Source organism: Myxine glutinosa, chromosome 10, assembly GCF_964187855.1.
Source record: "Myxine glutinosa chromosome 10, kmMyxGlut1.1, whole genome shotgun sequence".
Taxonomy (NCBI): Eukaryota; Metazoa; Chordata; class Myxini; order Myxiniformes; family Myxinidae; genus Myxine; species Myxine glutinosa.
Window position 1 is genome coordinate 55,867,724 of NC_136270.1, and position 12,860 is coordinate 55,880,583.

The 12,860-nt window shown below is 46.5% G+C and overlaps 1 protein-coding gene across 17 annotated transcripts in view; it reads right to left on the bottom strand.

Moving 5' to 3' along the window:
- SCAP (SREBF chaperone) overlaps nucleotides 1-12,860 on the bottom strand; it is a 122,970-nt gene that overhangs the window by 12,387 nt on the left and 97,723 nt on the right. For all 17 annotated transcript variants that reach the window (XM_078785691.1, XM_068127756.2, XM_078785688.1 and 14 more), the window contains 2 exons: nucleotides 11,966-12,046; nucleotides 10,247-10,453 (listed from right to left, as the gene is read on the bottom strand). In XM_078785691.1, coding sequence (XP_078641817.1) covers nucleotides 10,247-10,453; nucleotides 11,966-12,046 — 288 coding nt within the window. The remainder of the gene's footprint in view (nucleotides 1-10,246; nucleotides 10,454-11,965; nucleotides 12,047-12,860) is intronic.

Sequence of the window (12,860 nt, forward strand, 5' to 3'; positions counted from 1 at the left end):
GTCGCTCCGGCGATCGTCGGATCAATGGCCGCTCAAAGTCAATTGAGGCTTGGTCGAGTGAAACAACCCCGAGATCACGTGATCCAGTTCCCGCATAATGGCGGTGGTATGGGTGCTTTCCAAAGACGCTCCAAACATGCACATACACCGTGCAGCCGAAAACCGCACTGTCTCCTTCAAAGGCCGCTGGCGCGCACACGCGTCCTCGGCAACCCACCGAGGAAGGCGAAACCAGCAGACGCGGCAACCTTGTTCTGCGAACGTCGCGTAACGCGCACGAGTCCCACTGGCGGCGGGCTTGTACTTGAGGCGAACTTATGCGACGAGGGTTCATCTGAATCCGACGTCGATCGGACACGCAGATGTGAACAGTCCCAGCGATCACAACGCTGAAGGCAGGACTTCCTTTCTAGGCTCAAAAGTTCCCTCGCGACGTTCCTTCGACAATGCTCGCTACGGAGCTTCAACCACCACGTCTCCTTACGATCTCCTCCCACCTCCTTTTCTTCGCTCCACCTCTTCCGGTCTCGATCCGGATTTCCGGCCACATTTTACCAAGAGCGCTTTTAAATCTTTTACTCACAACAACCCTTTCCCTTAAGTCACAATAAGCATAATATCTAGAATGCTTCGAACCAGCAACAATACTCATAACCACAATCATTAAGGCCGAGTCAGTAACACTTCCCCCCCTTCAGGAAAGAAAGTTTGACCACCGCGAAAACTTTCTTTGCAGGCCAACTTGTCAACAAACCACCTATTGCCTCCTGTTAGCACTTTTTCCCTGGGAGGCCGAGCTGAGTATTCCCTACATGGACGCCTTTAGGAACGTGAAGTTCACGGTTAGTCCGTGCAGGAACGTTTACTACATGGACGCCTTTAGGAACGTGGCATTCACGGTTAATCCGTGTAGGAAAGTTCACTACCTGGACGCCTTTAGGAACGTGGCGTTCACGGTTGATCCGTGTAGGAATTTTGGCTCGGCTGCTCCGCAGCATTCAGTGCTTCACCTCTTTCTAACTTCCCTAAGATTCATGGTTGGACCACCTGTCACTGTAGTCACGTGAATAACGGTCTCCTTCTTGGCCGCTACCCTGATAGTCGTCCTTTCGGGAGCTGCCGTAACTCTGGGAGCCTCCATAGCAATATTGGCTGCGGCCACCACCAACACAACCACCAAGTTGTCCTCTTATGTAGCCCCCTCGACGCTGCCGAAATGCCTTCCCTACTGTTATGGTCCGACCCTCCAACTCCTGGTTATTCAGATCCTTTTCTGCATTTCTGGCGTCCTTCGAGTTTTCAAATGTGACAAAGCCAAACCCTCTTGACTTTTGGTTCTCCCTGTCTTTTATCAGCAGCACTTCCAGAAGCGGTCCATATTGGTTGAAGGTAGACTCCAGAACCTCTTCCTTTGTTTTGAAGTTCAGTCCACCTACAAAAAGCTTGCCAACTTTGCCTCCATCCCTGACTGGTGTGGTGTTATTTCCCATATCGGACTTTTTCACAACCATCAGGTTACTAGAAACTTGACCCCCAGCCAAATCATTCCCAACCACAACTGATACTCCCTCTACAGGAAGAGTGGCTTGTAACCCCACGGTGACCGGTCCTGACACCAAATCAGACTCTAGATTGATGACATGAAGGTGAGCGCTAACCCAGCCACCGATCCCTTGTAACCGAACACTATCACCAGTTGCTGTACTCTCCGACAATGGCAAAATGCCTTCAAGCATTATAGTCCAAGCCATTTAGCCCAAATATGGGGCCAGATAGGAAAAAAACTGCAACACTACATATCAGTGCGAAATTGTATGCAGTAATATATACCAGATAACATATCAAAAGTCTAAAGCTCTAAAAATATGGGGTGTCTGTCAAAATCACTGGTACATGGACCCCCCTTTTCATCCTTTTGCGGTACGATTTGTTCACATTTTGCGATACATTCCAAGCACATGGTATATAATTATACTTTTAATATCAGGAATTACAGCATGTTACAGCCCCAGTACGCCCCGTACGGAACAAAAATGGTACCTGGTTCAAGTTTAGACCAGATAGCATCTCCGAGTATGGACTTCTGGGCTTCACGTAGCATCAGCTTTTCATCAAACAGCGCAGGTGGATGAGGGCATAACTCAAAGTGAAACATCTCTTCCTTATCTTCAGCAGATTTTGAGATGATGATGAGACGCTGGAATAGCAGTTCTGGGTCTATCTGTACCTGGTCTTTACCAACTCGCACAGATGATCTGGCCTTCAGAAATGTGGTGGTTTGGTCTTTGCGCTTGAACGTGTTGTGGACAACTGACTGATTTGTCATGGAGTGCATGATCTTGTCTCCAATGAGCTTGGCATTGTCGACATCAACCTTACTGCCAGCGTTGACACCAGTCATTATGTTCCTGAGGGATGGATGACACTTGAAAGGATTTCTGTCAACTAGAGCGACCTGTAGTGTACTTGTATCTTGTATGTCGCGATGCTGCCTGGTTTTGCCCATCTCTTTGTTCTGTTCACCTGTGCTGTACTTCACTCCAGTGAGCTCTTGCATCGATCTGTTCGTCTCCGAACAAGCCGGCATGGACAAAAGCCACGTTAACCGTTGTTGCTCTGTCATTCCTCTTCCTCTTGTTAACCCCCCGCTGGTCTTCATACTTCTCATGAGTGCTTGCTCAATCATCAGGTCTGAGGAAATTCCAGCCCAAGCTCTACTACTTCTTCGGGCGACATGGAAGCCCTGAGTAAACTTACGGTGCACATCTGGATAGTCCTGTTCTAAGCTGTGCATTATTTGCAGGTAAATCCTGGCAGACTTAGCATAGAGTGAATGACCTGAGGCTGCTACATATGGTAACATATCAGATACAGCTTCGAGGTGCAGGGACCAGTTTCCCATACGCTCGGCTTTGATGAATTTTCTTAAGATCTTCACCATATCCATATACTGTAACCACAGTTTCGCTGTTCGGTCTTTGGTCAATGATTCTGTCTGTGTTTGAAAGACTTTGCTGATCTTGTCAAGGATTGGATCACTTGCTACATCGTTGGAAGATCGTGTGCCTTTCATCAACGCATCATACAGGGTCCTTGCTTTACTCACATCTGGATGAATCACATCATCGGCCAAGCCACTCATTGCATCTTCATCCCGAACTGGCAAGTCTTCTGCAGTTCTGTATTGTGTTCCTCTAAGAGGATCAGACAGGAGGAGTGCATTCAGGACAGCATCCAGGAGGATGTGTGCCCGTACAGCCCTGGAAATTGCTTTTCCTGTTAGGATGTGATCCACTGCATTTGGTGCGTATATGAGTTCTAGCAGCTCCTTCAACCCAGAACCACCCATGAGGTGCCCTATGCTGCCAAGGAAGCTCATTTCCATATGAAAGGCACCTAGCCTTACCACAATACGTCGCATGGGGCTTCCATCTGGCTCCGAGAGAATGATCGACAATGCCTTCCACCATAGTGGCTGATCAAAGGTGATGATGGTAGGTACATCATGTTGTTTAGCATGTTGCGCAATGTAGTTGAGAGTGGAGTAGATGCATGTAGTGTCGCTCGAGCTCAAATCAATCATTGGGAGAAACAGGACAGACGATTTTGAATGCTGGACACCACGATGTAAGAGTTGCATCATCCCGGACCATGCAGGTCTTGGTATCTTGAACAGCAGTGACGTCTTCCACAGTACATCAAGGTTGGCTGTGGGATCATGGGCTCTCATGATAGGCACGCTCCCATAAGTCAAGGTTGCAAGTGCCTGGTCGTCAGCTCTATGGTACTGTATCTGGATTCTTCCAGTTGTTTCTATGTCGCTGGCAGTGACCTGAGCTCTAGGAATCGGATGTCCTTGTGTTGTTCCAGGGGTAATCATGGCTATTATCCCCATGCCAATGGAAGGTGTTGTGTCCGTTTAAGGTTCTAAATGTTGTGGTCGACATTGTCAGCTGCATATTGAACAAATTCTCCCTTGTGGTTGGGTATGTCCATACCCTGGTATACAGCTGCATTTTGGTTGAAACGTGTGACTTCCTTGTATGAGCTGCAGTACCCATGTGCATGCAGTGAATCAATAAGGAAACGAGAGGCGAAATGGTGCTGCAGCTGCACCCCTAGTGCAATTTGCAGTGGAGCAATCAGGACACGTGGTCGTGCAGCTTGCATTATAGCCTGACCAATTGAAGCTATCTTCAGCTCGACATCTTTTGCCTTCAAGATCTTTCCAAGAAAAATCTTCAGAGTATCAGGAAGAAAGTTGAGGCTGGCGTCTTTGAACTCAAAGTCTTCCGATGTTGGGTATGTTTCATTCCCTGTTTCCACTTGCTTTATGTCATCCAGTATGAATTTAGCGGCAGCTTCCAGGATTATTTTCTTCTGAATCATAGGATCCTTAGACTGGTTTGCATGAAACTCCAAAAGTACACTGTCAGCTGTTTGCCTCATCGTTGCAACATTCGATTTGCCATTAACTGTTGTGACAATGACTCTGTCGCCAAAGTGTTCAATCAGTCTGTCTTTCATATATCTTTGAGAATAGGACTCGGCATTTGAGTCAGCATGATACTCGGCCATTTTGTCCACCAGATCAGAGATTGTGTTTTGTTCGTCGTCATTTTCCTCAAGGAATTCAGTCACCTTTATAAATGCCTGACATCTGTCATCCAGAGCAGGACGACCGCCTTCGTGTGGTGATTTGTATCGTCTACCCAATTTCTGTTTCTTCTGTACTGTTTCATTATGTACAAAATTCAGAGGGATCAGTTTCCCTGTCCGGAAATTTGAACTGCATACCTGGTGATACACGGCATCTGCCGCTGGAAGGTCACACACAATGAGCAGTCGAGCCCGAACAGTATCGGCCCATGCATCGTTCCTTGTTGAGCACTTTTGCAGAAGACTATCTTTACATTCTGTAAATGTGATAGAGTGGACATCTCCTTGTTGTTTCCTGTTATCAAAGTTCACCTTTGTACCACAGAAGAGGCAATCTGCTTTGAAGTTGAAGGCTTCCTCTGCTGATCGGAGTGATACACTTGGGCCTGGTCTGTGTGTATCTCTGATACTCTGTGCTACCTTTATTGGATTGCAGTATACACGTCGGCATTCTTGATGAACAACTTGACCTGGAACATTCTGTATTGGGTCACTGCGCTGGTCACTAACAACATTAATAGTCCGACTTCCCTTTTCACGAAGTGTCACTACTGGATTATCGTTGTTGGTGGATTCATTGCAGAACACACACGAATTGGCCGCCATTCTTCAGGGTTGGATTACCTGCAAATATAGAAAAGTTGAATATACTATTACTGTATGTTATTGCCAATGGACCTAAACATACTAAATACATGTCATTGATGGGATTAAAAACTAAGATATATATGGTTCACAAACAAATAATGATGTACCGTCGCTTGCTGTGGAGTGAGCAGTCTTTGTAAAACGGGGTGTGGTTAAATAAGACACTAAAACAGTAAAAACTTCACTTATATATACAATATTGTACAGTATGATATCCTTCATTTATTATATCGTGCTAGTGATTAGGTCCAGTGTATAAAATAAGCAATAGAAGTTCAGAGAGCGACAATAATCATAGCATGCGGCATATGTACGTCTTTTAACATGGGGCTAAATGGAGAAAACTTGATTGCATTATTTGAGAGTCACCCCATATTTTTAGACCTTTATACTTTTAGTATGTTATAAAGGTACCTTGAGGGTAATCAATACTAATGAGATCGGTAGTGTTGCAGTTTTTTCCCCGTCAAATGCTAAATGGCTTGGACTATTAAGGATTGATGTGCTCCTGTGTCCCTCAATACCCTAACAGGTCTTGGGTTAGTCGAGTCTCCATCCAGTGAGACAAACCCCTCATAAATAAATGGTTGGTAACTCTTCTGCGGGCGATTTCTCACGTTTGCCATCGCATTCGGAGTTGTACTAGTCGGACTCCGCTCTTGATTTTCCTTTCCCAAAGCATGACAGTGGGACATCAAGTGTCCTGGTTTATGGCAAAAAGCGCAAGTAGGCCCGGAGGAGAACCTCGTGGTCTGCCTCGAGGCCCACAGAGGATACGTCTGCCTTGAAACCGTTGACGTCTGACCTCTAGAAGTCGTGATATCAGAGTGGTCTTCCTCTCGAGGCCGCCCCCATGAATTTTCGTTCTCCGCCCCTGCCGTACCATAGCTCCCCTGGCTAAGTCTAGGCGAGAAGTTGGGGTTGCGGGACCTCATCTTGTGGGTTAAGGCATAGTCATCTGCCATGGTCGCTGCCTCATACAACTTTGGTACTTTCCTTTCCTCCAGGTGTATTTTAATGTCCTCGTGGACACACTGTTGGAATTCCTCCACCAGGATCAATTGTCGCAATAGTTCGTAGTCTTTCCCAACTCCTTTCGAATCGCACCACCTATCAAACATGGTTTCTTTCAATCTGGCAAACTCCACGTGGGTCTCACTCTACCTCCTCCTGGCATTCCGGAATTTCTGCCGGTAAGCTTCCGGGACCAATTCATAGGCTTTGAGAAGGTGTTTCATCAATACCTCATAATCTGCACACTGGTCAATCGGTAAAGCCAAATAAATCTCTTGAGCTTTACCCACCAGAACACTTTGCACTAGTATGGACCAGTACTCCTCAGGCCAGTTTAACTGTCGAGCCACTTTCTCAAAGTGTGGGAAAAAACTTGGCTACCCCCTTCTCATTGAAGGGTGGGACCAGCCTCACATGTCTACCAACATCCCAGGTGTTCTAACTAGGTGTCGAACCAGTCAGCAGGGATGGTACCTCTCCCCGTTCTCTTATTAACTCCAGCTCCTTGATTTTAATTTCCTGCTGACGCGCCAATTCACGGTCCTTTAACTCCCTTTCGGCTCTTCTCTCCTCTGCTTCGAGTTCTCTTGCAGCTCTCCTTTCCTCTGTTTTTTTGTCTTCTAACCTTTACTGGAGTTCTCTTTCCTGTGCTTTTAACCTTTCCTGGAGTTCTCTTTCCTGTGCTTTTAACCTTTCCTGGAGTTCTCGTTCCTGTGCCTTTTCCCTTTCCTGGCTCCGTAATTGCATCTCCAGTTTCCGGAGCTCCACATTTTCTTGTTCTTCTGGTAACCAATCCCAGGCTACCTCTTCCCATGCTTTTAATCCCACCACAGATTGTATCACCACTATCTGCAACTCTGCCTTCTTCATATTAGTTCGGACCTCCAAGCTAAAATGTTTGGCCAATTTCCAGAGGTCCGATTTTACTAACGCTCTGAACTGTGCTTCAATCGGGGTCACCGTAAACTTCTCTGCGTCAAACGCCATAGTGACTACTGGTAACACCTGTTAACCTTCACACAAGAAATTTTTAACAAACAAAAACAAAAGTATTATTTTTATTTTTTTTGTCGTTGTTGGTTTTTGGAAAAAATCTGGGAATTTTGGAAAAAGTTCCAAACTTGGGAATTCCTTCCCGGACTAAATTTAGGAATTTTTTTAGATCCCGGACGCAGACCCAATTGGGAGTCCACGAATATCAATTGGACGAGCCCCCAATTTCTGTTACGGGGTCCTCCCCTATTTACCTGGTCTCGGTGACCCCCGAACCTCGAGAGGAGCCCCGGCAGAAAAATATGTTATCCTTGGGTGAAACCAATCAGATCATTAAGGAGACCACACCAAGGGTTATGAACGAACAAGGATATTTTCACAATCACAAACACATCAAGGGTGAATACATCAATTCACGATTACAATCACAATATTTAAGATGGTACCACCTGATATATCCCTCTAACCCAACTCACGGCACTTCCCCCCAATGTCTCTGTACTCCTCCAAGGCGACGTCGAGTCGCTCCGGCGATCGTCGGATCAATGGCTGCTCAGTCAATTGAGGCTTGGTCGAGTGGAACAACCCCGAGATCACGTGATCCAGTTCCCGCACAATGGCGGTGGTATGGGCGCTTTCCAAAGACGCTCCAAACATGCACGTACACCGTGTAGCCGCAAACCGCACCGTCTTCTTCAAAGGCTGCTGGCGCGCACATGCATCCTCGGCAACCCACCGAGGAAGGCGAAACCAGCAGACACGGCAACCTTATTCTGCAAACGTCGCGCAACGCGCACAAGTCCCAATGGCGGCGGGCTTGTACTTGAGGCGAACTTATGCGACGAGGGTTCATCCGAATCCGACGTCGATCGGACACGCAGATGTGAACAGTCCCAGCGATCACAACGCTGAAGGCAGGACTTCCTTTATAGGCTCAAAAGTTCCCTCGCGACGTTCCTTCGACAATGCTCGCTACGGAGCTTCAACCACCACGTCTCCTTACGATCTCCTCCCACCTCCTTTTCTTCGCTCCACCTCTTCCGGTCTCGATCCGGATTTCCGGCCACATTTTACCAAGAGCGCTTTTAAATCTTTTACTCACAACAACCCTTTCCCTTAAGTCACAATAAGCATAATATCTAGAATGCTTCGAACCAGCAACAATACTCAAAACCACAATCATTAAGGCCGAGTCCGTAACACATGATACAGCATCGGCCCAAGCCACAAACCAGCAACCAGGTGTTACAGATGTAAGACATGAGACAGCATCGGCCCAACCCACAAACCAGCAAACAGGTGTTGCAGATGTAAGACATGAGACAGCATCAGCCCATGCCACAAACCAGCAACCAGGTGTTACAGATGTAAGACATGAGAGAGCATCGGCCCAAGCCACAAGCCAGCAACCAGGTGTTACAGATGTAAGACATGAGACAGCATCGGCACAAGCCACAAACCAGCAACCAGGTGTTATAGAGATAAGACATGAGACAGCATCGGCCCAAGCCACAAACCAGCAACCAGACGTTACAGATTTAGGACATGAGAGAGCATCGGCCCAAGCCACAAACCAGCAACCAGGTGTTACAGATGTAAGACAGGAGAGAGCATCGGCCCAAGCCACAAACCAGCAACCAGGTGTTACAGATGTAAGACATGAGACAGCATCGGCCCAAGCCACAAACCACCAACCAGGTGTTACAGATGTAAGACATGAGACAGCATCAGCCCAAGCCACAAACCAGCAACCAGGTGTTACAGATGTAAGACATGAGACAGCATCGGCCCAAGCCACAAACCAGCAACCAGGTGTTACAGATGTAAGACATGAGAGAGCATCGGCCCAAGCCACAAACCAGCAACCAGGTGTTGCAGATGTAAGACATGAGAGAGCATCGGCCCAAGCCACAAACCAGCAACCAGGTGTTGCAGATGTAAGACATGAGACAGCATCGGCCCATGCCACAAACCAGCAACCAGGTGTTACAGATGTAAGACATGAGACAGCATCGGCCCATGACACAAACCAGCAACCAGGTGTTACAGATGTAAGACATGAGAGAGCATCGGCCCAAGCCACAAACCGGCAACCAGGTGTTACAGATGTAAGACATGAGAGAGCATCGGCCCATGCCACAAACCAGCAACCAGGTGTTATAGATGTAAGACATGGGAGAGCATCGTCACAAGCCACAAACCAGCAACCAGGTGTTATAGAGATAAGACATGAGAGAGCATCGGCCCAAGCCACAAACCAGCAACCAGGTGTTACAGATGTAAGACATGAGAGGGCATCGGCCCAAGCCACAAACCAGGAACCAGGTGTTCCAGATGTAAGACAGGAGAGAGCATCGGCCCAAGCCACAAACCAGCAACCAGGTGTTACAGATGTAAGACATGAGAGAGCATCGGCCCAAGCCACAAACCAGCAACCAGGTGTTGCAGATGTAAGACATGAGAGAGCATCGGCCCATGCCACAAACCAGCAACCAGGTGTTACAGATGTAAGACATGAGACAGCATCGGCCCAAGCCACAAGCCAGCAACCAGGTGTTGCAGATGTAAGACATGAGAGAGCATCGGCCCATGCCACAAACCAGCAACCAGGTGTTACAGATGTAAGACATGAGACAGCATCGGCCCAAGCCACAAACCAGCAACCAGGTGTTACAGATGTAAGACATGAGAGAGCATCGGCCCAAGCCACAAACCAGCAACCAGGTGTTACAGATGTAAGACATGAGAGAGCATCGGCCCAAGCCACAAGCCAGTAGCTATAATTAAATGGAAAGACACACCAGTGATGGCAGCCATTGCACGGATAGTGAAGTTTGCAAATTTCGGTCATTTTGGTTCTCAGAAGGTGAACAGGTAAATGGCATGCAAAATTAATTTATTAACTCTAGGTTGTGTAGATGCACGGCTTTACCTGAGGGATAGAATAGAGCAGGAGCGCTGTTTGCCTGTCCCAAATGCAGGTTTTGTAGTCTGTACCGGCACTCACAACGTAGTTCGGTGTGCAGGTGATGGATAGGATGGACGAATGATGGCCACGCATGTGGTTTACCTTGCTGCCCGTAAGAGCGTCCCATAGAAAGATTATTCCATCCCTCCCTCCACTGGCCAATGTCATGCTCTGAAAATGCATCACAAAAAGTTTGTCTGTCGTTAAAAAGGCTTTCATGACAACGCTCATCATGCCGAGCCACAATCATGACAACGCTCATCATGCCGAGCCACAATCATGACGCCAACTCATCATGCCGAGCCACAATCATGATACCAACTCATCATGCCGAGCCACAATCATGATACCAACTCATCATGCCGAGCCACAATCATGATACCAACTCATCATGCCAAGCCACAATCATGATACCAACTCATCATGCCGAGCCACAATCATGACACCAACTCATCATGCCGAGCCATAATCATGATACCAACTCATCATGCCGAGCCACAATCATGATACCAACTCATCATGCCGAGCCACAATCATGACAACGCTCATCATGCCGAGCCACAATCATGACGCCAACTCATCATGCCGAGCCACAATCATGACACCAACTCATCATGCCGAGCCACAATCATGATACCAACTCATCATGCCGAGCCACAATCATGATACCAACTCATCATGCCGAGCCACAATCATGATACCAACTCATCATGCCGAGCCACAATCATGATACCAACTCATCATACCGAGCCACAATCATGACACCAACTCATCATGCCGAGCCACAATCATGACACCAACTCATCATGCCGAGCCACAATCATGACACCAACTCATCATGCCGAGCCACAATCATGATACCAACTCATCATGCCGAGCCACAATCATGATACAAACTCATCATGCCGAGCCACAATCATGATACCAACTCATCATGCCGAGCCACAATCATGATACCAACTCATCATGCCGAGCCACAATCATGACAACGCTCATCATGCCGAGCCACAATCCTGACAACGCTCATCATGCCGAGCCACAATCCTGACAACGCTCATCATGCCGAGCCACAATCATGACAACGCTCATCATGCCAAGCCACAATCATGACAACGCTCATCATGCCGAGCCACAATCATGACAACGCTCATCATGCCGAGCCACAATCATGACGCCGCTCATCGTGCCGAGCCACAATCATGATACCAACAATCAAGCACACACATAATATATACGTATATATACGTATATATACATATATATATATATATTTATATATATATATATATATATATATATATATATATATATATATATATATATATATATATATATATATATATATATATATATGTATGTATATATATATATATGTACGCTGTTCACCTGGTGGAGGTGTGCTCTTTACCAAGTGCCGTTCTAGTTGGAGTGCTGTTGGCGACGATCATGGCCTGTGTCATTGTTCAACAATGTGCATTGTTTGTTCATACATGTCAGCATGTGAGTCAGCATGTGGACATGGTCAGTGATTGGATTCAAATGTATTACATTCTAGTTTATTTGTAAGGTTGATGTTTATTTGCCAAAATGGTGGAAAAATACCACATTTTCGTACCTCATACTGGAAATATTCAGCATTAAAAATATTCAGTTAAGACTCCTCTGTGTTTAAGACAAACATACCTGGTCCATGTACGCTGTAGTAACACCTGCTTGATGGCCACGCAGTGTGAAGAGACAGCATGAGTCCTCAAGCTTGAATATCTAGAGATAAAGAGAATAACTTGAGTGTTGACGTTTAAGTAAATGCTATAAAGTATGATGGAGGCTTGGTTTCGTGCTTTGGACCAACATATTGTCGTGTCCCCTGGTTTAAGACCCCAAGAGGACGAATGGCCAAAATGAGCTTTATTTCCGAGACATATACCCAACTTGGCGGTAGCGACATGCGCGGGAAGCTTTGAGGTCTTACCTGATCGGGAACACACGCAGGGGTTATCCGATCCCCACAGACACAGAGACGAGACATCACAATCCACAATACAAGGAAAGTAATATTCGACAAATAATTTGATTTAATGAAAATAAATGCAAGAGTAATACAAACGAAACAAGCATTCTGAGTATTGCACTGCAATACATGTCCCCTACCGGCAGTCTGTCGTCCGGAAAACTGTGTGAATTATATAATTACCAACTCACGGTCTAAGGTAACTCGGCTAAAAATGATCCGATTTGCACCAAATGAAGTTTATGAATGGTTGCACAGACCCCTATGTCTCACTTAAAGTGGAAACAGAATATAAATCGGAGTTAAAATAAGCCCGCAAGGTCGCTCCGTGGAACAGCCTGCACATATTGCACTGTGTGAATTATATAACTACCAACTCACGGTCTGAGGTAACTCGGCTAAAAATTATCCAATTTGCACCAAATAAAGTTTATGAATGGTTGCACAGACCCTTACTTCTCACTAAAAGTGGAAACAGAATGCAAATTTGAGTTAAAATAAGCCCGCCAGGTCACTCCTTGGAGCGGCCTGCACGTATTGCACTATGTGTGAATTATATAATTACCA